Source organism: Bos indicus, chromosome 3 (genome assembly GCF_029378745.1).
Source record: "Bos indicus isolate NIAB-ARS_2022 breed Sahiwal x Tharparkar chromosome 3, NIAB-ARS_B.indTharparkar_mat_pri_1.0, whole genome shotgun sequence".
Taxonomy (NCBI): Eukaryota; Metazoa; Chordata; class Mammalia; order Artiodactyla; family Bovidae; genus Bos; species Bos indicus.
In genome coordinates this window covers 102126289-102153940 of record NC_091762.1, presented here as the reverse complement: position 1 = coordinate 102153940, position 27652 = coordinate 102126289, and the positions used below count along the sequence as shown (strand labels likewise).

The 27652-nt window shown below is 42.1% G+C and overlaps 1 protein-coding gene across 1 annotated transcript in view; it reads right to left on the bottom strand.

The window, feature by feature from the left end:
• KLF18 (KLF transcription factor 18) overlaps positions 1–23727 on the bottom strand; it is a 37381-nt gene extending 13654 nt beyond the window's left edge. Inside the window, 9 exon segments of the mRNA XM_070781897.1 lie at positions 8907–9069; positions 9071–9302; positions 9304–9568; positions 10592–10661; positions 20629–20792; positions 21390–21548; positions 21669–21885; positions 22015–22227; positions 23590–23727. Of these exon segments, the coding sequence (XP_070637998.1) occupies positions 8907–9069; positions 9071–9302; positions 9304–9568; positions 10592–10661; positions 20629–20792; positions 21390–21548; positions 21669–21885; positions 22015–22227; positions 23590–23727 (1621 nt within the window).
• Positions 23728–27652: the final 3925 nt, after the last annotated feature.

Here is a 27652-nt window from a genome sequence, read left to right as displayed (position 1 = left end):
TCTGCTTGGGCATCCTGAGGCAATGCACCCCAAAAGGAATTTTAGAAAAAAAAAACTATGAGGCTCCTAATTCTTCCAGAGTGGCTCAACAGTATAGTAAAAACTGCTTTGATTTGTTATTCCCACAGTGTGAAAAAGATTGTTAAGACAAAAAGAAAAATGTCAGGGCTGCCATCAGGTTGTCTCTACCCAGGAGTAATGTCATGTTCATGTCATATACCCTAACAGGACACTTCACCTCTGTGGTTAAGAAGGGCACAAATCCAACCTAGTCATAGAAAACTTCTGAAAAACTTTAACTGAGGAACATTCTATAAAATATCTGGCCAGTGCCCTTCAAAAATGTCCAGATGGGATGCACCCAACATAGGAGCACCACAATATGTAAGACAAATGCTAACAAGTATGAAAGGGGAAATTAACAATAACACAATAATAGTGGGAGACTTTAATACCCCACTCACACTTATGGATAGACCAACTAAACAGAAAATTAACAAGGAGACACAAACTTTAAATGATACAATAGACCAGTTAGACCTAATTGATATCTATAGGACATTTCACCCCAAAACAATGAATTTCACCTTTTTCTCAAGCACACATGGAAACTTCTCCAGGATAGATCACATCCTGGGCCATAAATCTAGCCTTGGTAAATTCAAAAAAACTGAAATCATTCCAAGCATCTTTTCTGACCACAATGCAGTAAGATTAGATCTCAATTACAGGAGAAAAACTATTAAAAATTCCAACATATGGAGGCTGAACAACACGCTGCTGAATAACCAACAAATCACAGAAGAAATCAAAAAAGAAATAAAAAATATGCATAGAAATGAATGAAAATGAAAACACAACAACCCAAAACCTGTGGGACACTGTAAAAGCAGTACTAAGGGGAAGGTTCATAGCAATCAGGCATACCTCAAGAAGCAAGAAAAAAGTCGAATAAATAACCTAATTCTACACCTAAAGCAACTAGAAAAGGAAGAAATGAAGAACTCCAGGGTTAGTAGAAGGGAAGAAATCTTAAAAATTAGGGCAGAAATAAATGCAAAAGAAACAAAAGAGACCATAGCAAAAATCAACAAAGCCAAAAGCTGGTTCTTTGAGAGGATAAATAAAGTTGACAAACCATTAGCCAGACTCATCAAGTAACAAAGGGAGAAAAATCAAATCAATAAAATTAGAAATGAAAATGGAGAGATCACAACAGACAACACAGAAATACAAAGGGTCATAAGAGACTACTATCAGCAATTATATGCCAATAAAATGGACAACGTGGAAGAAATGGACAAATTCTTAGAAAAGTACATCTTTCCAAAACTGAACCAGGAAGAAATAGAAAATCTTAACAGACCCATCACAAGCATGGGAATTGAAACTGTAATCAGAAATCTTCCAGCAAACAAAAGCCCAGGTCCAGATGGCTTCATAGCTGAATTCTACCAAAAATTTAGAGAAGAGCTAACATCTATCCTGCTCAAACTCTTCTAGAAAATTGCAGAGGAAGGTAAACTTCCAAACTCATTCTATGAGGCCACCATCACCCTAATAGCAAAACGTGACAAAGATCCTACAAAAAAAGAAAACTACAGGCCAATATCACTGATGAACATAGATGCAAAAGTCCTTAACAGAATTCTAGCAATCAGAATCCAACAACACATTAAAAAGATCATACACCATGACCAAGTGGGCTTTATCCCAGGAATGCAAGGATTCTTCAATATCTGCAAATCAATCAATGTAATACACCACGTTAACAAATTGAAAAATAAAAGCCATATGATTATCTCAATAGATGCAGAGAAAGCCTTTGACAAAATTCAACATCCATTTATGATAAAAACTCTCCAGAAAGCAGGAATAGAAGGAACATACCTCAACATAATAAAAGCTATATATGACAAACCCACAGCAAACATTATCCTCAATGGCGAAAAATTGAAAGCATTTCCCCTATAGTCAGGAACAAGACAAGGGTGCCCACTTTCACCACTACTATTCAACATAGTTTTGGAAGTTTTGGCCACAGCAATCAGAGCAGAAAAAGAAATAAAAGGAATCCAGATTGGAAAAGAAGAAATAAAACTCTCACTGTTTGCAGATGACATGATCCTCTACATAGAAAACCCTAAAGACTCCACCAGAAAATTACTAGAGCTAATCAATGAATATAGTAAAGTTGCAGGATATAAAATCAACACACAGAAATCCCTTGCATTCCTATACACTAACAATGAGAAAATAGAAAGAGAAATTAAGGAAACAATTCCATTCACCATTGCAACAAAAAGAATAAAATACTTAGGAATATATCTACCTAAAGAAACTAAAGACCTATATATAGAAAACTATAAAACACTGGTGAAAGAAATCAAAGAGGACACTAATAGATGGAGAAATATACCATGTTCATGGATCGGAAGAATCAATATAGTGAAAATCAGTATACTACCCAAAGCAATCTATAGATTCAATGCAATCCCTATCAAACTACCAACGGTATTTTTCACAGAGCTAAAACAAATAATTTCACAATTTGTATGGAAATACAAAAAACCTTGAATAGCCAAAGCAATCTTGAGAAAGAAGAATGGAACTGGAGGAATCAACCAGCCTGACTTCAGGCTTACTACAAAGCCACAGTCATCAAGACAGTATGGTACTGGCACAAAGACAGAAATATAGATCAATGGAACAAAACAGAAAGCCCAGAGATAAATCCACACACCTATGAATACCTTATCTTTGACAAAGGAGACAAGAATATACAATGGAGAAAAGACAATCTCTTTAAGAAGTGGTGCTGGGAAAACTGGTCAACCACTTGTAAAAGAATGAAACTAGAACACTTTCTAACACCATACACAAAAATAAACTCAAAATGGATTAAAGATCTAAATGTAAGACCATAAACTATAAAACTCCTAGAGGAAAACATAGGCAAAACACTTTCTGACATAAATCACAGCAGGATCCTCTATGACCTACCTCCCAGAATATTGGAAATAAAAGCAAAAATAAACAAATGGGATCTAATTAAAATTAAAAGCTTCTGCACAACAAAGGAAACTATAAGCAAGGTGAAAAGACAGCCTTCAGAATGGGAGAAAATAATAGCAAATGAAGCAACTGACAAAGAACTAATCTCAAAAATATACAAGCAACTCCTACAGCTCAATTCCAGAAAAATAAACAACCCAGTCAAAAAATGGGCCAAAGAATTAAACAGACGTTTCTCCAAAGAAGACATACAGATGGCTAACAAACACGTGAAAAGATGCTCAACATCACTCATTATCAGAGAAATGCAAATCGAAACCACAGTGAGGTACCATTTCACGCCAGTCAGAATGTCTGCAATCCAAAAGTCTACAAGCAATAAATGCTGGAGAGGGTGAGGAGAAAAGGGAACCCTCTTACACTGTTGGTGGGAATGCAAACTAGTACAGCCACTATGGAAAACAGTGTGGAGATTCCTTAAAAAACTGGAAATAGAACTGCCTTATGACCCAGCAATCTCACTGCTGAGCATACACACTGAGGAAACCAGAATTGAAAGAGACACGTGTACCCCAGTGTTCATCACAGCACTGTTTATAATAGCCAGGACATGGAAGCAACCTAGATGTCCATCAGCAGACGAATGGATCAGAAAGCTGTGGTACATATACACAATGGAGTATTACTCAGTCATTAAAAAAGAATACATTTGAATCAGTTCTAATGAGGTGGATGAAACTGGAGCCTATTATACAGAGTGAAGTAAGCCAGAAAGAAAAACACAAGTACAGTATACTAACGCATATATATGGAATTTAGAAAGATGGTAATGATGACCCTGTGTGCAAGACAGCAAAAGAGATACAGATGTCTAGAACAGTCCTTTGGACTCTGTGGGAGAGGGAGAGGGTGGGATGATTTGGGAGAATGGCATTGAAACATGTGTAATATCATATATGAAACGAATCGCCAGTCCAAGTTCGATGCATGATACAGGATGCTTGGGGTTGGTGCACTGGGATCACCCAGAGGGATGGTACAGGGAGGGAGGTGGGAGGGGGGTTCAGGATGGGGAACACGTGTACACCCGTGGTGGATTCATGTTGATGTATGGCAAAACCAATAGAATATTGTAAATTAATTAGCCTCCAATTAAAATAAATAAATTTATATGTTTAAAAAACTGAAAAAGGAAAAAAAAAAATGTCCTGATGGGGAAAAACAAGGAAATAGAGAAACTACCATAGATTGGAGAGGATCAAAGAAGCATGTAGATTAATGCAATATGGGATCCTGGACTGGAATTTTAAACAAACAAAACAATAGTGGAAAACCTGTCAAAATTCAAACATAGTCTTCTTAAGCATTCTAGCTAAATGTGTGTCCATTTTGTGAAGCTTTTAGAAGAATCAGCTTTTGGTTTCATTGATTTCTTATATTCTTTTTCTGTTTCATCTATCTCTGCTCTAATCTTTATTTATTCCTAAACTGTCTTTGGGTTAGTTTGCTCTTTTCTAATTCCTTGAGGTAAACACTTAGATTGTTGATTTGATATGTTTCTTCCTTTTTAAAGTGAGCATTCCCTCTTAGTATTGTTTTTATAACATCTTGCAAATTTTCATTGTGTATTTTCATTATTATGGAAATAAAAAGTTTTTTTTTAATTTCCATTTATCTCTAGGTATTTATTTCTGTTTTGATTTCTTTCTTGACCTGTTGGTTGTTTAATTCAAACAGTTTGGGGAATTTTCCAGTTTCCCTTTTGTTATTGATTTTAACTTCATTCTATTATAGTCAGAGGAAATACTTGGTAACTTTATCCATCTTTTAAAAAATCTATTGAGAATTGATTTGTGGTTTACTAAATTGTGTGCATTAGAGAATGTCCCATGTGGAGGTGGGAAGAATGTCTATTCTGTTGTTGGTTCTCTAGCTAATACTCATTGGTTTTATGTGTTGTTTAAGTTCTCTTACTTAACTTCTGTCTGGTTCTATCCATTATTGACAGTGTGATATTGACATCTCCAACTATATTATTGTAGGACGATTTCTTCCTTCATTTCCTTAAGTTTTTGCTTTATATATTTTGGTGGTCTGTTATTACGTACTTGCTGCTGCTGCTGCTGCTAAGTCACTTCAGTTGTGTCCAACTCTGTGCGACCCCATGGACTCCAGCCTACCAGGCTCCTCTGCCCATGGGATTTTCCAGGCAAGAGTACTGGAGTGGGGTGCCAGTGCCTTCTCCGATTATGTACTTAAATGTTTGTAATTATAATTACCTTCTTGTTGTATTGAACCTTTTTAAAAAATATGTAATAAAGTGCTTTGTCTCTTGTAAACTGTTTTGATTTAAAGTCTACCATCAGCATAGTTACTTCTCTTTGGGCTACTATTTGTGGGGACTATCTTTTCTATTCTTTCACTGTCAATCTGTTTGTGTACTTGGATCTAAATGGGTTCTCTCGTAGACAGCATTTAGTTGGATCATGTTTTTTTACTTCATTCTACCAACCTGTGTCTTTGGAGTGTTTAGTCAGTGAAAGTAATTACTGCCAAGAGGGCATTCACTTCTACCACTTTGCTGCCTGTTTTCTTCTATATGCTTCCTACTGTTTTTTGTCCCTCACTTCCTCTATTACTGTCTTCTTTTATATTTAGTTGACCTTTGGTATGTTTAATTCCTTTCTTTTGTATATATCGTATAGCCATTAACCTGTGCCTACCACCGGGACTAGGTTTCACATTATAAAGTTTTATACTCTAATTTGAAATTATACTAGCTTAACTTCAAAAACATAAGAAAATTTCGCTCCTCTGCAGCTCAATCTCCACCTCCTTTCAGGAAGAGCTAATGGGAACAATATTCCCTAAATTCTGGCCTGTTTAAAATTGCTTTCCAACAGCCTTGATATTATAGGTAAAGCGTTCCACAATTTCTTTCCTTGTGTAGGTGTTATTCCACTGTTTGTTTGTTGTTGTTTTTTTGTTGTTGTTTTTACTGATTATTTACATCAAGAGCATGATTTCAAACTGATTGCTTCCACTTGAGTCTTTCTGCTTGAAGAAAAGGAGAAAAAAATTCTTCTTATGGAAGAATTATTTTTTACTTTTAAAGTTTAAGAATTCTATGAGGATACATCTCAGAGTTAACTGTACTAAGTTGATTTCTCTAGGTAAAGATGGTGCCTTTTAAATATATGCAGATGAATCCTATTTAATGTCAAATGTTTTCTTGAATTAGAATTTTAAAAAATTAGTTCCTTGACTTCTTTGGTTGTCCAGTGGCTAAGAATCTGCCTGCCAATATGAGGGACACAAGTTTGATCTCTGGTCTGGCAAGATTCCACATGCCTTGGGGCAACAACTACTTTTTTTTTCTTAATTTATTTATTTTATTTGGAGGCTAATTACTTTACTTTACAATATTGTGGTGGTTTTTGCCATACATTGATATGAATCAGCCATGTGTTTACATGTGTCCCCCATCCTGAACCCCCCTCCCACCCCTCTCCCCATCCCATCCCTCTGGGTCACCCCAGTGCACCAGCCCTGAGCACCCTGTCTCATGCATTGAACCTGGACTGGTGATCTGTTTCACATATGATAATATACATGTTTCAATGCTATTCTTTCAGATCATCCCACCCTTGCCTTCTCCTACAGAGTCCAAAAGACTGTTCTATATATCTGTGTCTCTTTTGCTGTCTTGCATATAGGATTATCGTTACCATCTTTCTAAATTCCATATATATGTGTTAGTATACGGTATTGGTGTTTTTCAACTACTAAGCCAGCACTCTAGAGTCAGTGCTCTGCTACAAGGGAAGCAACTGCTATGAGAAGCCTAGACAGCACAAGTAGGAAGTAGCCCTGGCTCTGCACAACTAGAGTTCCTTTCGTTTTGTTCTCTATACCCTTTATTATATTTCCATCTTATTTATTCTCACTGACACCCTGTAATTTAATTTTCATTTCTGAGATCACTTTGTCTTTTTCAGTCTATTTCTTGCTTTATTAAGTAAGCCACATTTAATATGATCCTTTAGTTTGGTCCATTTTTGTATTTTTGCATCTTTGTTTCTTGTGACCCCCTTCCCCCATATTGACAATTGCCTATTTAAGTATTTGAGATTCAGGTTGGGTTCTTCTTTTGCAACTTTCCTCTGCCAGGGACTTTCGAGGGGCTTCCTTTGGTGGCTCAGATAATAAAGAATCCACCTGCAATGCAGGAGACCTAGGTTTGATCCCTGGGTGGGGAAAATCCCCTGGAGGAGGGCATGGCAACCCACTCCAGTATTCTTACCTGGAGAATCCCATGGACAGGGGACCCTGGCAGATTACAGTCCCTGGGGTCAAAAAGAGTCAAAAATGACTGAGAGACTAAGCACATGAGAGGGACTTTTTAATTGTCTTTTTGTCTGACAAAAACAATTGCTTCTCATTTTTAACAATTCTTATATCTTTGTATCAAGGTTTGATTTTTCTTGTTTATGTTTAGAATGTGTTGGGTTTTTCTGGACCATTTATTTGAAAGGAATTTCTGGTGTATGAGGTGGGGAAATTTAGGTGTTAAAAGTAATTTTCAGTTCAAGACTGTCCTCTTTTATTTGCACAGTGTAGAGCCATTTCTTTAGTACATGGCACTTTTATTTCTGATTGTTTTCTCTGATTCTTAGATCTTCTCTAAGTAGAATCTTTATTCTGAGCTATTTCCTTCCTTCTTTCATCATCTGCTTAAGCTTCCTGGAAACACTACTGTCTTCTAGGGTGCCCCCTCTCTCTTTTTTGCATTCTGCTGCTGCTGCTAAGTCACTTCAGTCGTGTCTGACTCTGTGAGACCCCATAGACAGCAGCCCACCAGGTTCTCCCGTCCCTTGGATTCTCCAGGCAAGAACAATGGAGTGGGTTGCCATTTTCTTCTCCAATGTATGAAAGTGGAAGTGAAAGTGAAGTCGCTCAGTCGTGTCCAACTCCTAGCGACCCCATGGACTGCAGCCTACCAGGCTCCTCCATCCATGGGATTTCCCAGGCAAGAGTACTTGAGTGGGTTGCCATTGCCTTCTCTAATCATACGTTTATTCAACAGAACTCTTTTACTCTGCCCAACAAAGTAAAAACACAATATTATCTAAAATGCTGCAAAGTTACAAAACTCAAAACAAAATTCATAGTACTGACTGTACAATAAAAGCCAAAAAAGCAGTGTGCATGTTGCTAAGGTAACCTGCACCAATACCATGAATACCAACACAACAGGAGTTCTGAGATGACCAGGCAGTTATCATTGTCAACTTACCAATTTCAGAGAGAGAGAGAGAGACGTGTGTGTGTGTTTGTGTGTGTGTGCGTGTGTATGCATGCATGTGAATACATGTGAAAAGAACCATTTGGGGCAGATAACAGGGTATTTAGATCCAGAGGTCAGAAGAGGACTCAGGCAGGGGAGCAGGGCCAGGCTACCAGGAAGGACAGCTAGGCATGCCCTTTCCTGTGGGATTCCGCCACACAGATAACCAGATAGGACTCAGGTCATCTGTGGAATGGGGAAACATGCTCCCAGGTTGGGACTGTACCACCACCTAGAACCCTCTGCTCATCCTTGCATCTTTACAAGCATTATCAAACCAACAACACTTCTGCAGCTGGAACCCTGCCACCTGGGAAACATCTCAATTGCTGCCTTCACCTTGGAAGCCTGCCTCAGAGGGAGGAAGGGAGTTATTTCCTATGGATCCTCCTTCAGCTGCGAAAGAGGCAAAAGTGAGCTGGATGAGATATAAGTCACAGGGGCAGAACTTTGGTGGCCCTGCTTATCCAGAGGTGTTGGAGATGGAATGGCTCATATAGAGGGAGTGGCAAGGGGCTTAGGTGGAGGGCGGGGGGAATGCAACCTCCTTCATCCGAGGGGGTGATGGGTGACCTGCACCCCGTGGGAGTCGGTGGGAGCATTCTCCTGGGAGGGCTGACTTGCCTGGGGGATGGCTGAGGCCAGGGAGCCAGCACATCGGTAGCAGTGATCTTCTGGCCATCGATTTTTCCTCTGTCCATGTGCTTTCAGAACCTTCCCAGCCTCATCCAGATTCTCAAACTTCACATAAGCCTAGCCTTTAGACAGACAGGGGTGCATCTTTTTGGTAGACATGTCAGTCATTTTAATTTTTCCACAGGTGGAGAATATCTCCATGACGTCACCCTTGGTCACATTCCTGGTGAGCCTCCCACTGTGGACTTTGGTGGATTTAGGGGAAGGGCTCTTCCTTTTCCTTCTCTTTTCATCCCTTCTGGGATTTGTAACAAGAATGCCGTCTGTTGTCCTGTCTGCCTCAAGAAGGACTCGGAGAGCCTGAGGAGCCTCTGGAGCTGGAGCCACGGGAGGTGCTGGGACTTCTGGAGTGGCTGGAGCCGGGCCTGGTGCTACCACCACCAGAAGCACTGAACCTCTTCCACCGTCTTTCCTTCTCGCTTGACTCGTTGGAGGCCCATTTATCTTTAGAGCGACCCTTCAACTTCTCATCAGAGCAGTTGCTGCATTTGGTAGAAGGAGCCCTTGTTGCTGTTTTTGAGTTGTTTGGTTGTATCTGACTCTCTGTGACTCCATGGACTGCAGCACACCAGGCCTCCAAGTCCTTTACCATCTCCCAGAGCTTGATCAAACTCATTTCCATCAAGTCGGTGATGCCATCCAAACAACTTGTCCTTGGTCGTCCCCTTCTCATGCCTTCAATCTTTCCCAGCATCAGGGTCTTTTCCAATGAGTCATTTCTTCACATTAGGTGGCTGAAGTATTGGAGCTTCAGCTTCAGCATCAGTCCTTCCGTGAATATTAAGTATTGATTTCCTTTATGATTGATTGGTTTGATCTCCTTGCAGTCCAAGGGACTCTCAAGAGTCTTCACCAACACCACAGTTCAAAAGCATCAATTCTTCAGCGCTCAGCTTTCTTTATAGTCCAACTCTCACATCCATACAAGACCACTGGAAACACCATAGCTTTGACTAAATGGACCTTTGTAGGCAAAGTAATGTCTCTGCTTTTTAATACACTGTCTAGAATCCCAGGGATGGAGGAGCCTGGTAGGCTGCTGTCTATGGGGTCACACAGAGTCGGGCACAACTGAAGCGACTTAGCAGCAGCAGCAGCTAGGTTTGTCATAGCTTTTCTTCCAAGCAGCAAGTGTCTTTTAATTTCATGGCTGCAGTCACTATCTGCATTGATGTTGGAGCCCAAAAAATAAAGTCTTTCACTGTTTCCATTGTTTCCCCATCTATTTGCCATGAAGTGATGGGACCAGATGCCATGATCTTCATTTTCTGAATGTTGAGTTTTAAGCCAACTTTTTCCACTCACCTCTTTCACTTTCATCAAGAGGCTCTTTAGTTCTTTGCTTTCTGCCATAAGGATGGCGTCATCTGTGTATCTCAGGTTATTGATATTTCTCCCAGCAATCTTGATTTCAGCTTGTGCTTCATCCAGCCCGACATTTCGCATGATGTACTCTTCATATAAGTTAAATAAGCAGGGTGACGATGTACAGCCTTGATGTACTCCTTTCCCAATTTGGAAGGGCCCTAGTGCTGGACTTTTTATTATTTTCTTTGGCTTCTAGCAAGCTCTTGTTTTTCACCCCTGATAAATTCGTTCTCCCCTTTTGAGGTGTTCAAAGCAGAATGGCGGCCTCGCTTACATGAACACTCACTTCTAGCTGGAGTCTGAGAAAGGATCTCTAATGAATCGCAGTTGACACCAAAGTGCAACAACTTCCCGCTGCCGCTACCTCCTCCAGCTCTCCTCAGCCTCTGAGGCCAGTGCTGCCAGAGCTGTTTTTATTTACTCTCAATTCTCTGTTTGATTTTTAGGAAGAAATGTGTGAAGTATCAGATCTGTTACCCACTGCCTCAGGCAGATGTGATGTTCAAAAAATACCTAGAGTGATTTTTAATAAATGCCCCCAGAGAAAATGGTGTTTGCCCCAGGCAAACTTTGAGTCTGGTCAAATATTGTCAGTTTTGCAACTGGGGTCTTCCAGGGACCCACCAGATAGGTCAAATAATGAGAGTTCTCTGGGAAGGGGTGCTTTACAGGAATTCCAGCCTTGTTCTGTCCTCTCCAGTGGCTGCCAGGCTGCTAGTTTTCAAGTCCACAAGGAAGCCTTGATGGATGGAAACAGGACAAGCTGAAATACCACAGAGCTTGTTGTTCTTTTCATGTCAGCCATTTTTCTCATATAAATGCTCCCCAGTCTTAAGTCTGTGATGAATTTCTTGAGTTTAAAATTTTTTATTCTAATCCATTGTCATTATTTTATGGAGGAGAGAATTTTAGAAGGTCCTTCACCATTTTCACTGCCTTCATTCTTTAATTGTAGTTTTCATTTTTACCCTTCAAATTATAAATGATAGATTTCTTTTCATATATTTACAGGCTATTAAAGTATATTTTCATGTAAATTGTCTAGTCAGTGATTTTGTCCATATTTTCCTCTGGGTTTTGGTATATTTTCCCCTCAGTTTTTAGAGTTTGCCAGTTGTCTCTTGGTTTTATCTGTCTGCCTGTTAATCTCTCTATTGTTTGCCCTGTGAAAGATTTTTATTTTCATACAGACAGTTTTACCAACTCTCTTCTTTTATTGCATCTGGACCTGAGTCCTAGAATTCTTTCTATAAATTCTGGTTATATGAGCCAACTCAATGGAAAATGAGCACCCTGCTGCTGAGAAAGATTGAAGGCAAAAGGGGAAGAGGGCAGCAGAGGATAAGATGGTTGATAGCATCACCAACTCAATGGACATGAACTTGAGCAAACTCCAGGAGATAGTGGAGGATGGAGAATCCTGGCGTGCTTGCAAAGAGTGGAACACGACTTATTGACTGGACAGCAACATAGAGGAATTCACCTGTTTTTTTCCTGGTGCTTGTTGTTCAGTTGCCCATATGGTTGCATGTTTTACTTTTAAATACCTGATCCCTTTGTGTTTACTTTTACATATGGAATGAATTACAGATTTAATTTCAGCTTTCGCTACTAAGTTAAACAACTATACCAACATTTTCTTTCTTTCTTTTTTTTTTTTTTGGCTGCACTGCAGCCAGTTCTCTGACCAGGTATTGAACCCAGACCACAGCAACGAAAGCCCAGAATCCTAACCACTGGACCACCACAGAACTCCCCCAGCACAATTTCTTAAAGTTCATCTTTCTTCTATTGATTTGTCACTTTTGTACTTATTTCTGATATGTCCTTGTGCCTATTTATAGGTTTTCTATTTTATCCTTCTGGTCTGTCTCTTCATCCTCTGGCTCCACATTACTATTTGTTGACCTTGCAGCCAGAGCAGAGCCCGGTGATCACCCTCCCGCAGCCCTGTCAATGCAGACGCTGCACACCGCAGGCCTCCCACTCACACCACCGCCTTCAGGCCTTCTGCTAACTCCCAGGGTTGTCTCCTCTGACTCCCCCAACACCACAGCCCTCCCACCATGGACACTGTATTCTGTGCCTCAGCCCACACTAGCGCCTCTATTCCCTCTCAGGCACCCAGCCCCTTTCTACAGCTCAACTGAATCCTGGAGGGTTCCTTCCTGCTTGATCAGTGACTATGGACCAGCTCTGCTTTTGCAATGACTACAAACCTGCAAACTTGTCTGCCATCCACCTTCTGCAACTATACCTTCTTCAATGAGATCTGAACCCCAATCTCAGAGAGAGGGCTCATCTTCCAAGCTTGCCTTTACTCCTTAGCTTGTCCTCTTTCAGCCCTTGAATCCCATATAGTGTTCGCTTACATATTAGAGTTACTCTTTTATTACATTCTGTATTTTATTCTTCCATTGCTTTCAGTTCAGTCGCTCAGTCTTGTCCAACTCTTTGCAACCCCATGGACTGCAGCATGCCAGGCTTCCCTGTCCATCACCAACTCCCAGAGTTTACCCAAACTCATGTCCATTGAGTCAGTGATGCCATCCAACCATCTCATCCTCTGTTTTCTCCTTCTCCTCCTGCCCTCAATCTTTCCCAGCATTAGGGTCTTTTCAGATGAGTCAGCTCTTCACATCATGTGGCCAAAGTATTGGAGTTTCAGCTTCAGTATCAGCCCTTCCAATGAATATTCAGGACTGATTTCCTTTAGGATGGACTGGTTGGATCTCCTTGCAATCCAAGGGACTCTCAAGAGTCTTCACCAAACCACACTTCAAAAGCATCAATTCTTTGGCGCTCAGCTTTATAGTCCAACTCTCACATCCATACATGACCACTGGAAAAACCATAGCCTTGACTATATGCACCTTTATTGGCAAAGTAATGTCTCTGTTTTTTAATATGCTGTCTAGGTTGGTCATAACTTTTCTTCCAAGGAGCAAGCAAGTGTCTTTTAACTTCATGGCTGCAGTCACCATCTGCAGTGATTTTGGAGCCCCCCAAAATAAAGTCTGTCACTGTTTCCACTGCTTCCCCATCTATTTGCCATGAAGTGTTGGGACCAGATGCCATGATCTTAGTTTTTTGAATGTTCAGTTTTAAGCCAACTTTTTCACTCTACTCTTTCACTTTCATCAAGAGGCTCTTTAGTTTCTCTGCACTTTCTGCCATAAGGGTGGTGTCATCTGCATATCTGAGGTTATTGATATTTCTCCTGGCAATCTTGATTCCAGTTTGTGCTTCATCCAGCCCAGCATTTCTCATGATGTACTCTGCATATAAATTAAATAAGCAGGGTGACAATATAGAGCCTTGACATACTGCTTTCCTGTTTTGGAACCAGTCTGTTGTTCCATGTCCAGTTCTAACTGTTGCTTCCTGACCTGCATACAGGTTTCTCAAGAGGCAGGTCAGGTGGTCTGGTATTCTCATCTCTTTCAGAATTTTCCACAGTTTATTGTGATCCACACAGTCAAAGGCTTTGGCATAGTCAATAAAGCAGAAGTAGATGTTTTTTTGGAACTCTCTTGCTTTTTCGATGATCCAACGGATGTTGGCAATTTGATCTCTGTTTCCTCTGCCTTTTCTAAATCCAGCTTAAACATCTGGAAGTTCACGATTCACATACTGTTGAAGCCTGGCTTGGAGAATTTTGAGCATTACTTTGCTAGCATGTGAGATGGGTGCAATTATGCAGTAGCGTGAGCATTCTCTGGCATTGCCTTTCTTTGGAATTGGAATGAAAACTGCCCTTTTCCAGTCCTGTGGCCACTGCTGAGTTTTCCAAATTTGCTGGCATATTGAGTGCAGCACTTTCACAGCATCATCTTTCAGGATTTGAAATAGCTCAACTGGAATTCCATCACCTCCACTAGCTTTGTTCATAGTGATGCTTCCTAAGGCCCACTTGACTTCGCATTCCACTGCTTGACATAATGTAAAATCCTTAATGGATTTTAGTTGTAGTGAAATTTCAAGAAAATGGCTGGGATTTTTAATGGGGTGGGAATGTGTTACTGTTTTTCATATTTAGGTTAATGTCTAAAAATTCACTGTCCAGCAGATTAAATTTGGATAATGAAGAATGGTGTATTATCTTTTCTCTTTATGGTGGTTGCACTTGATAAAAGACTCAAGTGCATGCTCATATTTCTTTGGTCTCCTTCCCACCCCAGTGTGTTGATAATGCATTGAATTTTTTTTTGGTGGTTGTTATTGAGGGTCTTTTGTTTATTTGTTTGTTTGGCCACACCTCACAGCACTCAGAATCTTAGTTCCCTGCTGCTGCTGCTGCTGCTAAGTCGCTTCAGTCATGTCCGACTCTGTGCAAACCTATGGACAGCAGCCCACCAGGCTCCTCTGTCCACGGGATTCTCTAAGCAAGAATACTGGAGTGGGTTTCCATTTCCTTCTCCATTAGTTCCCTGACCAGGGATAAAATCTGTGCTGCCTGGAGTCTTAACCACTAGATAGCCAGTTCCCAAAGCTATACATTTTTAAAATACATACATTTGTACTAAATCCATAGAAGGTAAATCAAGGGGAGGTGTGTGTGTGTGTATATATATATATATATGCAAAATTCAGAGTAGTAGTTATTCCTAGATGATAGACAGAGGGTTAGATGGGAAAAGCACATGAGTAGATACAAAAAGTGTCAGTAATATTCCAATTCTTAAATTAGGTGAGGATTCTGGCTCAAGTCCAAGCCCTATGCATGATTTTTTTTCAGGGCTGACCCTAAGGCTGTCCCTGGCTGGTTTCCTGGGGGAAGCTACCCTCCCCACATGGGATGTGGTGCATAGCAGGGCATTGCACTTTCTGAAGCTGACCCATAGCCCCTAAGATCAGACAGGCTGATGAAAGATTTGTTTCTTGCCTGCTCACTTCCATCCATAAGCCTCTTTAACTAGAGGCATTGGTGAGGCACATTTCTTCATTATGACTCATATCTCTCCATATCTAGCCCTTTTTCCTCTTCCTCTCTGGGTCTCCCAGGTCCATAAGAAAGTAGAAGACTTTTGTCTGGGGCCCGAGGTGGCTCAGTGGTAGATTCAGGAGCTGTGGTTTCCATTTTTGGGTCAGGAAGATCCCCTGGAGGAAGAATAACAACCCACTCCAGTATTCTTTCCAGGATCATCCCATGGACAGAGCCTGGTGGGCTATAGTCCATGGGGGTCACAAAGAGTCATATATGTCTGATCACACAAAAGCACAACAGTAAAAACATCACTGTCTACCTGCAAACATCTGACCCTTGACTGGTACTATTCCGAGTGGTTGTCAACCCAGATAATCATTACATAGTCTGACATAAGGAGTAGAAGAGAGTGTTATTTCAGTCATACTGAGGACTAGTCTGGGAGTTCAGTCTCTACCAAGGAAGACAGTGCTCCGGAGGTACGTGGCATTCAGCACAGTTTTATATCTCTCAGAACAAAAGCATACATCAAACATGACAAATATTCCTTCAAGTTTTCAAAAGAAAGAAATTGGCATGCATATGGTAAGTCAGTATGGCCTTGGCGTCTGGGAAGGGACTCTTTCAGGGAGCTCTAGCATCGGTGTCATATGAAGGTGGCATTGATCCCTACCCTCAAAGCTGATGTTCTTTTTACTTCAGGACGATGCATTCTCTTCACCTATGGTTAAAGCAGGTGCACGGTGGATGTTGGAGAAGCCAAAGCCAAGCTTTCTAGTTGCAGGCAGTGACTGTTGGTGACTGTGAGCAGGTCCCTGGTGTTGGTAGACTTTCTGCAACTCATGTGTTATTGAGGCTCATGGTTTCCAGAAAAGAAGGTAAAGTCCTTCAGGATCACTTTCTATAGTAATTCAAAGAGACCTAGATAGAGACTTGGTTAGTTTGCCTCTACCATGACAAAGATTATTTTCTTACACCTTGTGATGGAGCATCTAAAAATGGGGTGCATTGCCACAGGCCCCCTCTTTCAAAGTGCCCTGACACAGTACACTTTGGTTGGGAAGGAAGAGACAAAAGGAGAGGAGAGGGCCCAGTATTTGGTGGGAGGCTTTGGAACTGGTGCCCTCCCACTGACCCATTTGGGGATCTTGGTGGTATTTGTCTACTGGGTTACCAGAAAGGCTGCTTCCTTAGAGTGGGACTCTACCAATGAAATGCCAGGAAGCCATCCAATGGCCCACCCAGTCACCCTTTTCCTGGGACCCCTTTATTCACATTTACTCTTGTCTTACATGTCTCCACAATCTTCAAGATCACCAGTTGGAGTCTAGGGCAGGAGAACAGTGTCATAGGCCAGTTGTGTTAGTTGGCTTTGGATTCATCAACTCTGATTTGTTTGAAAAGTGCATCTCCTTTGATAGGCAATTAGGGCCTTTCTAGTACCTCAAGTGCACCAGCACCATCAGTGTGACATTCTTTGTTGATGCAACTGGATTCTGCAGGAGCAAAACACCTCCCTAAATGTCAGCTCACTCCTGTCAGAGAAGGAGGCCACTGGAACATCTGGAAGAGCAGTGGAAGATCCACCATCAGAGAATTTTGGCCACACTAGTGGTGGCCTTCTTCCTACACTCCTACTCTGCCCAGACTGGGTAGTTTCTCTCCCTGCTGGAAGCCTCTAATTATTAAAAAGTTCTATGCAACCTGCCCTCGGCCCTTGTTGAAGTTATTAGTGATACTTTCTGAGCATTGGAGGCACAACAGAACAGCCCCCACTCCTTGGCCTGAGTAGTGGTGGCTAACTGCTTAGTCCTTGGCTTCCAGCTGCCCAGTCAAGGAGGCGATCTGTGCCATTGCCAACACTTGGATCAAGAAAACTGGCAAATTAGACCAGTCCATTAGGAGGCTGAGACAGAAGTCCTTCTGGCCCTCTGGAATAGACCCTAATGGGTTATAGGCCATCTTTATCTTGCTTAACAAACATAGGGGCTCATGGCCTCACTCACTCCTCCAGGCAGGCCTAATCATTCGACTTGGAGTGGCTTAGATCATGGTCCTCGTACTCACCAGTCAGCATGGTCACACCCCCTCAATGTCTGGCTCACAGAGGACCTGATGGTGTAACCTCTGCTTCTCATTCAGATCCTAAAGGACCCAGGGGTTGAATTAAGGAGTCCAATTCCAGGAGGTCAATACCTATTTGTGATCTTTGGGGCCAGGCCATTACAAGACTATGGATGGCTTCATGCTGGAAGCTCCCCTCCCTACACCAGACCTGGGGAAGATCCCTGCAGTGCAAATCTCTGAAGCAAGTGGCTGCAAGGACACCCACACCTCCTTACTAGGGGTCTTGGCTGAAGCATTCTTCTCCCATCTGACTCAATATGTTTCCACTCCTAGAATTCCCCTTTCCCACCTCTCTCTCCCTTCCACAAAATGGTAGGGGTCTTTTGTTGGAGGCAATGAGAGAACTCCCCCATAACTGTATGTAATGTAACCCTTGCCTGGTGTTTCACAAGGAAAGAAGGAACGTTGGAGAGCTGCCACCTCTTCTTTTGGCTCCCTGCTCACTTTCCAGCAGTAAGTGAATAAAGGCTTGATCTCTACTTTCAGGTTGGCTCATTGTCCTGATTGATCATCTCAGTACCTGAGTGCAGGCCATTGGGTGATGGGCTCTCACAGATGTTTACTTTTCTACTTATATTAATTCATATCATACTTAATACCATGAGATAATTAATGTGAGACCTCAAAGACCCAGGAATCTAGCTCCTGGGGCCTCTGGAGTGAGAGTGGGTGGGTCAAATAGAACTTTAAATGCTGCAGGGCAAACTGAAGCCCTGGGATTTTCAGTCTGCTTTTTGAAGTCTTGCAGTAGAAAGTGCCTTTCTGAGTGGTCCCAAACTTGGAAATAAATGGAGGGCTTACCCAGACACTTTCTCAAAGGAATATTATTCAAACTGGTACTTGGATGAGGGTTCAAGTCAGACCTAAGAGGACAGGGCCTGCAAGAGGTGGGAGAAGGACCTAAACAGCAGATGAAGATGGCTAAGCTCCTCAGGAGCAGGTGTTCAGTCATGCCCAGGACAAGAGTAACAGACCCCAGGTCACTGCAGCTGCAGACATGTCAGCAGAAGCCTGAGGCCCCATGGAAAGGAAACATCTTTCCCCTGGCAGCCAGCACTTGAGCAGTCCTCCTCCTCCAACACCCCCACCTGCTGTATCCTGAGAAAGCAGTAGGGGAAAAGAGACACTTTGCCTTAGAGAAAAACAGCCAAGACAGGAGGTTCAACTCTTTAATGAAGTTCATCCAAATGAGTTTCATTCAACGAGACCACGTGACACTGGAAGTGACCAAGCGTCCCTTTCCTTGTAACTCCGTAGAAATAGACCTCCAAAGAAAGAAATGAGGTGCTCAGATATGAAATGCTATGTTCTTTCTTCTTTTTTTCTTTCTTTCTTTTTAATTGAAGGATGACTGCTTTATAATATTGGTTTGATATCTGCCATACATTGCCATACAAGCCATAGGTGGACATATGAACCTCCTTCCCACCTCCCACTGAAATGCTAATTTCTTAACACATTTCAACTATGCATGCATTACAATTATCTACATAAGACATCTTTACATGTACAAATAGAAATAGAGGATTTCTATTAAAGGAATAAAGGATTTCTACAATTGCACTCATCTCACATGCTGGTAAAGTAATGCTCAAAATTCTCCAAGCCAGGCTTCAACAATACGTGAGCCGTGAACTTTCTGATGTTCAAACTGGTTTTAGAAAAGGCAGAGGAACCAGAGATCAAATTGCCAACATCTGCTGGATCATGGAGAAAGCAAGAGAGTTCCAGAAAAACATCTATTTCTGCTTTATTGACTATGCCAAAGCCTTGACTGTGTGGATCATAATAAACTGTGGAAAATTCTGAAAGAGATGGGAATACCAGACCACCTGACCTGCCTCTTGAGAAATCTGTATGCAGGTCAGGAAGCAACAGTTAGAACTGGACATGGAACAACAGACTGGTTCCAAATAGGAAAAGGAGTACATCAAGTCTGTATATTGTCACCCTGCTTATTTAACTTATATGCAGAGTACATCATGAGAAACGCTGGACTGGAAGAAACACAAGCTGGAATCAAGATTTCCAGGAGAAATATTAATAACTTCAGATATGCAGATGACACCACCCTTATGGCAGAAAGTGAAGAGAAACTCAAAAGCCTCTTGATGAAAGTGAAAGTGGAGAGTGAAAAAGTTGGCTTAAAGCTCAACATTCAGAAAATGAAGATCATGGCATCTGGTCCCATCACTTCATGGGAAATAGATGGGGAAACAGTGGAAACAGTGTCAGACTTTATTTTTTTGGGCTCCAAAATCACTGCAGATGGTGACTGCAGCCATAAAATTAAAAGACACTTACTCCTTGGAAGGAAAGTTATGACCAACCTAGATAGCATATTCAAAAGCAGAGACATTACTTTGCCAAAAAAGGTCCATCTAGTCAAGGCTATGGTTTTCCTGTGGTCATGTATGGATGTGAGAGTTGGACTGTGAAGAAGGCTGAGCACCGAAGAATTGATGCTTTTGAGCTGTGGTGTTGGAGAAGACTCTTGAGAGTCCCTTGGACTGCAAGGAGAACCAACTGGTCCATTCTGAAAGAGATCAGCGCTGGGAGTTCTTTGGAAGGAATGATGCTAAAGCTGAAACTCCAGTACTTTGGCCACCTCATGCAAAGAGTTGACTCATTGGAAAAGACTCTGATGCTGGGAGGGATTGGGGGCAGGAGGAGAAGGGGACGACAGAGGATGAGATGGCTGGATGGGATCACTGACTTGATGGACGTGAGTCTGAGTGAACTCTGGGAGTTGGTGATGGACAGGGAGGCCTGGCGTGCTGGGATTCATGGGGTTGCAAAGAGTCGGACACGACTGAGCAACTGAACTGAACTGAACTGAACAAGGAATAAAGAAATAAAGGATTTACACAAGGATTCATAACACACTGATGAAAACATTCACTATGTACAGAAAAGTAAATGTAGAGTGCTTCTGATTCTACTGAAATGCGTACACATATTCTTTATACATTACATTTATACAAAAATTAATGAAAACCTTAAAATTTACGACTAATATTAAGCATCTATTATGTGCTGGCACAGTGCTAGGTGCCAAGCAAAGTCTTATCAGGGAGATTCTTTCAGTTCAAGTCCTTTCCTCAAAGGCTGCTGGGTTTGTCATCATGGGAGAAATTCATCTGTGGACTCTCTGATGCTGCTTTAAGTGATCAGATCGGGCAAAGTCTTTGTCGCATATAGTACACAGGTAGGGCCGCTCCCTCGTGTGCCTTTTCTTGTGTCTGTTGAGCTCAGATGAACGGGAGAATGCCCATGTGCATCCATTCACGTTACATTTATAGGGCTTCTCTCCTGGAACCAAGAAAGAAAGGGAGACTTGTCATGATTCAAGGTAGCATGGGACAGGGAAGTTGGAAAAGAATGGAGAAGAAAAACGTTGGGCATGTTGGAGTGGGACAGAGAGAGACAGAAGACAGGACTGGAAGGTATGTACAGGAAAGGAAGAGGAGGAGGGCAGGATAGGCTAGAGGGCTGAAGGAGGAAGAGGAAGAGAAAAAGAAAAGTAGGAGGGAAAGCAGGAAGGTAGTGATGGGTAGAGAAGGTTGAGTGGGGGTCATCTGTTGGGACTATGGGAGTCCATAAAGAGACAGTCCCAGAAGAGGTAGGGTCAGGACCATCCTAAGAGCTCAAACAAAGCCCTCCACTTCTTCCATCATCCCAGGCAGTCAACACCACAAAACACTGCAGCCAGGTTGCCTCTGGAGCAGAACTAGAGTCTGTTCTAAGGACTGCTTTTTATACCCTTTCAGATCAGCCAACCTTTTCTAGAGTCTTCTGGGTCCCAGACTTAGAGGGAGGTGGCAATGATCTCAAATGATCCCAACATTTTGTAAAGGCAGAGGCCTTTAGTTATTTTCCTGACACCCGCATCCTTCAGTCTGTACCCACCTGTGTGCACACGCTCATGGATCCGCAGGTGGGAAGATTTGGCATACGCTTTCCCACAGTTCTTATAGGTGCAGATGTAGGGCCTCAAAATGTCAGGCCTCTTCTGCAATGGACACCTCTGAATCTTGGGATTCCACTTCTGCGTTTCTACAGGTTGTCCTTGGATCAAATGAGAACTGGAAACATACAGAATTCTAGGATATAGCAGTGATGCTGAGGAAAGTGGCATCATATAGACTCGGTGGGGAGTGTCTTCATCACTGAGTTTCTTCATCTCACCCAGATAGGCAGTTTGGACCCCACTGAAGGTCATCTGGCCTCCATAGAGGCTCTGGTCATCACTGAGGGTCTTCATCTGGCTATTCTCACTGGGGACTGTCAACTTGTTTGCATTAATGGCTGTTGCTTGACAATCAGTGATGAATGTCTTGAGAGTGTCAGTGACATCCATCAACTGGGATGCTGCTGCAGGGTTTCTCTCATCAAAGGACGTCACCTTGGGGTCAAAAAGAAAGTCAGTTTAGGTTTCCAAGGGGCAAAGTAAGGCTTTAACATGGACAAAAACTGTCCCAGGGATGACAGAACATGCATAAATCATCATTGTGGGCCTCAAAAAATTCATCACCTGCTTCTGCAGGGACTCCTTTTGGCTGACGTCATCATGGGCAGTCAGAGGTACACAGACGTTTGACTCTGGTGCAGCCGGGCTTCTTGTTTTATGTGTCTCATTGACCTCCTGGAGAAACTCCTCAATGTCCTCAAGTGTCGGAAAGTAAGATGTCATAGAAGCCTCTTTGCTGTTGCCTGATAACTGAACTAGATCCTCAGTTGTGGGTTTCTGCAAAAAAGAATTAGAAATTCAGATGTTGTGGTGGTGGTAGTTTAGTCACTAAGTCATGTCCAATATTTGCAAACCCATGGACTATAACTTGCCAGGCTCCTCTGTCCATGGGATTTTTCCAGGCAAGAATCCTGGAGTGGGTAGCCATTTCCTTCTCCAGGGGATCTTCCTGACCCAGGGATCAAACCCAGGTCTCCTACATTGCAGGCGGATTCTTTACCGAATGAGCCACCTGTCAGATGTTGTACCCAGTTCAAATTCTAATTCTACACACCCACCATCACTGGGCATATAGGTTTCCTAAACATCTGGTAGAAAGTTTACAACTGATTGCCAAAAGCCACAATGTCAGTAGTCTCACACCTTTTCACCCTGTGTGCCTCCTTGCAGCTCTTGTCATACTCTGATCAATCAGTCTGCTCAGTTTTGCCATATCCCCGTCTGGTCCCTTTCTCAGTCTGCCTCTCTCAGCAAACTGTCTCAGTGACTGTAGCCTGTATTACTAAATATGATCTCCCATTGTCATCCCTGCCAAGAAAGCCCAGACTCTTCCACCTTGTCCTGACTCTCAGAGCAGAGAGACAGCTATGCTAATTCGCCCAGGGACTATAATCAAAACTTATCATGATACATCCATTGAATAAGTAAGCTGAGGACATTCTCAAGTCTTCTTCTGAACAAAATCCATAGAAATGAGAGATGGCCTTAAATTTAACTTTTATATATAATCATGCTTGAACCTAAGTGAAAATTTCCCAGCCACAGTGGAGCAAAGGCCACTGTCACTTGGAGGTGTAGAAATAGGATATGCTCATGAGGCCAATGTCACCATGGAGACACTCCACCAAGAAGGACCATGGAAACTTATGGATTTTCAGAGATGAAGGCCTCGTGGAAAGTCAACTTCTAATGACACCTTAATCTGGCACTTCCTTTCCTCCCATTCTCACTCTTGAAATAGTGTCATGCCAGTCTGCTTCCCTTCCTCCATTACTTAACTGAAAGCTCCTCAAGAATAGAGAACTCCATAGTGAGTTCTGACAGATATACCTGTGAGGACCTCAGAGAAAATGGACTCAGTGAAAGATTTCTGATTTTCACTCCCCCAGCTCTAGGTCTGCATCCAGCCTCTAAAAGCTCAGGATGTGTTTGGGGTGTCAGTGACATCTGACATCTGGGATGTTACTGCTGGTCTACTGTCCTCAAAAGAGGTCACCTTGGGTCAAAAAGGATCTTGCCTAAGTTTCCATGGGGCAAATCACAGGCTTTAACATGGGTTGATGTTAGTTCTGCACAAGAAGCGTCTGAGGGATGTTAGGACACGTATAAATCACCACTGTGAGTCCAAAGCCTCTTCACCTGGTTCTGCATGGGCTCCTTTTGGTTGTCCTCTTCATGAGCAGTCAGGGGTGCACAGAGTTCTGCCTCTGGTGCTGCTGAGGTTTCTGTCCCATATGTGTCATTGAGTTCCTGGAAAAATGCCTCAAGCTCTTCCATTGCTTCAAGGTAAGAGTCTCTTGAAGCCTCTTGGCTATTGCCTGATAGCTGAGCTTCAGTTGTGGAGTCCTGAAAAAAAAAAAAAGGAAGTTCATGTACCCTGCTGCTGCTGCTGCTAAGTGGCTTCAGTCGTGTCTGATTCTGTGCGACCCCATAGACAGCAGCCCACCAGGCTCCCCCATCCCTGGGATTCTCCAGGCAAGAACACTGGAGTGGGTTGCCATTTCCTTCTCCAATACATGAAAGTGAAAAGTGAAAGGGAAGTCGCTCAGTCGTGTCCAACTCTTTGTGACCCCATGGACTGCAGCCTAGCAGGCTCCTCCATCCATGGGATTTTCTAGACAAGAGTACTGGAGTGGGGTGCCATTGCCTTCTCCGTCATGTACCCTACCTAGCTCAAATCCCAGTTCCATGTTCATGCTTCTCCCTTCCTATTGATCCAATTTTAGTCTATCCCAAAAGCCTGCAATTGTCTCTTCATTGGCCTCTGTAAATCAGAGGACTCCATCTTATGTAACCTTCAAGACAGTCAGAGTAATATTTCTAAAATGAAAACTCTTCCTATGCCATCCTATCAGTGGATGTGGGAATCTAGATGAATGTAAAAATATCCCACCACCCCTACATAGATATTGTCCCACAGAGTTTTAAAAATCATAATATGATTCATGTTTAAGACTTCAGGACACAAGTAGGCTTGTGAAATGACGACCAAATATATTTAATGGAAAAGGAAACCAAAAACCAGGTTAGCTACACTGTATCAGGAAAATTCACTGGCCAAAGCTGTTACATGAGAGAAAGAAGATCATTATATAATGAAAGGGAACAATTAGTCAAGAGATAGACCAACTGTCCCCTGGAAGAGGAAACGACAACCCACTCCAGTATTGTCTGGAGAATCCCAGGGTCAGAGGAGCCTGGCTACAGTTTATAGAGTTGCAAAAAATAGTAAGACTGAAGCAACTGAGCACGCGGGCACAGGTGTCCAATAGGCACATGAAAAGATACTGTTTATTCAGTTCAGTTCAGTCACTCAGTCCCGTCCAGCTTTTTGTGATCCCATGAGCCATAAGCAAGCCAGGCCTCCCTGTCCATCACCAACTCCCAGAGTTTACCCAAACTCATGTCCATTGAGTCAGTGATGCCATCCAACCATCTCATCCTCTATTGTCCCCTTCTCCTCCTGCCCTCAATCTTTCCCAGCATCAGGGTATTTTCAAATGAGTCAGCTCTTCACATCAGGTAGCCAAAGTATTGGAGTTTCAGCTTCAGTATCAGTCCTTCCAATGAACATTCAGGACTGATTTCCTTTAGGATGGACTGGTTGGATCTCCTTGCAGTCCAAGGGACTCTCAAGAGTCTTCTCCAACACCACAGTTCAAAAGCATCAATTCTTTGGCACTCAGCTTTCTTTATAGTCCAACTCTCACATCCATACATGACTACTGGAAAAACCATAACCTTGACTATATGGACCTTTGTTAGCAAAGTAATGTCTCTGCTTTTTAATATGCTATCTAGTTTGGTCATAACTTTTCTTCTAAGGAGCAAGCAAGTGTCTTTTAATTTCATGGCTGCAGTCACCATCTGCAGTGATTTTGGAGCCCCCCAAAATAAAGTCTGCCACTGTTTCCCCATCTATTTGCCATGAAGTGTTGGGACCAGATGCCATGATCTTAGTTCTCTGAATGTTGAGTTTTAAGCCAGCTTTTTCACTCTCTTCTTTCATCCTCATCAAAAGGCTCTTTAGTTCTTCACTTTCTGCCATAAGGGTGGTGACATCTGCATATCTGAGGTTATTGATATTTCTCCTGGCAATCTTGATTCCAGCTTGTGCTTCATCCAGCCCAGCATTTCTCATGATGTACTCTGCATAGAAGTTAAATAAGCAGGGTGACAATATAGAGCCTTGATGTACTCCTGTTCCTATTTGGAACCAGTCTGTTGTTCCATGTCCAGTTCTAACTGTTGCTTCCTGACCTGCATACAGGTTTCTCAAGAGGCAGGTCAGGTGGTCTGGTATTCTTATCTCTTTCAGAATTTTCCACAGTTTATTGTGATCCACCCAGTCAAAGGCTTTGGCACAGTCAATAAAGCAGAAGTAGATGCTTTTTTGGAACTCTCTTGCTTTTTTGATGATCCAACAGAAGATGGCAGTTTGATCTCTGTTTCCTCTGCCTTTTCTAAATCCATCTTGAACATCTGGAAGTTCACGGTTCACATACTATTGAAGCCTGGCTTGGAGAATTTTAAGCATTACTTTGCTAGCGTGTGAGATGAGTGCAATTGTGTGGTAGTTTGAACTGTTTATTAAGGAAATGCAAATAGAAACTCCAGTGAGATAACACCTCTACCCCGATAGAATAGCTATATCAAAAAGACAAGGTATAAATCTGGGGCAGAATTTGGAGAAAAGGGAATTCTCAAGCACTACTGTTGGGAATGCAAATTTTTGCAACTGTTGTGGAAAACAGTATGGAACCTCCTGAAAAAGTAAATACCAGAACTACTGTATGATCCAGTATTCCACTGCTGGGTGTTCAAAGGAAATGAAATTCATATCTTGAAAAGAGATCTAAACTCCGAGGTTGATTGCAGCCCTAGTCACCATAGCCAAGATATGGAAACAACCCAAGTGTCTGTTCAGCAGATGAATGATTATGTGTTATTCAGGTATCCAGCGCTTTTTGAAAGATTACCATTTCCCTTTTATGGAAAATCTACACTAGTACTGTGTTCAGTAATCTACAAAAAAAAAAAAAAAGATTTTTGCTTTTACAAAAAGAGTTGAAAGTGAAAATAGTGTTCATCATCTGTTTTGCAGTGAACTTGAGTAGACTGGCAGACCCTCCCTGGGGAACTACACTCAGCATCTCAGCATGAAGTGCCATAGCCTTGAACTCTCTCCGTGACCATCTGTGCTTTGTCTTCATTTGTTTTGCTAATCCTTTAGCAAGAAGTGTCCTAAGGCTTTATACCATTTCAGCTTACAAGAGGTTTCATAGGAATGTTGCACTTTCTGAGAACAGAGGAAACCTGTGTATATACTACAGAACATCATTCAACCATCAAAAAAGGAAATCCTGACATTTGTAACAACATGGATGAACCTAGAAGGCATTATTTTATGAGAAATATCAGAGAAACCTAACCCTTGTGGTACTATTTTGTATGTAAAATAAGAAAACGCATTTGAACTCATAGAATCAGAGAGAAGAGTAGTGGTTGCTAGTGGCTGAGGGGTCAGTAAATGAGAGATATTGGTCAAAGAGCAAAAAGTCTTAAGACAATTAAGTTCTGAGGATCTAATATATAGCTTGGTGATGACAGTTAATTGAATACCAGAAATTTACTAAGAGAGTAAGTCTTAAGCATCATCACCCAAAACAGAGAGGTATCCATAGCAAGTGACGACTGTGTTCACCACTTTGAATATGGTCATCATTTCAAACATATACATACATCATATTAGCATGTTGTATATTTTAAATCTATGGGAGTTTGTCAATTATTCTTTGATAAAGTGAAAGCAAAAGTCACTAATTCATGTCCGACTCTTTGCAACCCCATGGACTATACAGTTCTTGGAATTCTCTAGGCCAGAATACTGGAGTGGCTAGCCTTTCCATTGGAGAAGGTGATGGCACCCCACTCCAGTACTCTTGCCTGGAAAATCCCATGGACAGAGGAGCCTGGTAGGCTGCAGTCCATGGGGTCGCTAAGAGTCGGACACGAATGAGCGACTTCACTTGCACTTTCCACTTTCCTGCATTGGAGAAGGAAATGGCAACCCACTCCAGTGTTCTTGCCTGGAGAATCCCAGGGACAGAGGAGCCTGGTGGGCTGCTGTCTATGGGGTCACACAGAGTTGGACACGACTGAAGTGACTTAGCAGCAGAGCCTTTCCATTCTCCAGGGGATC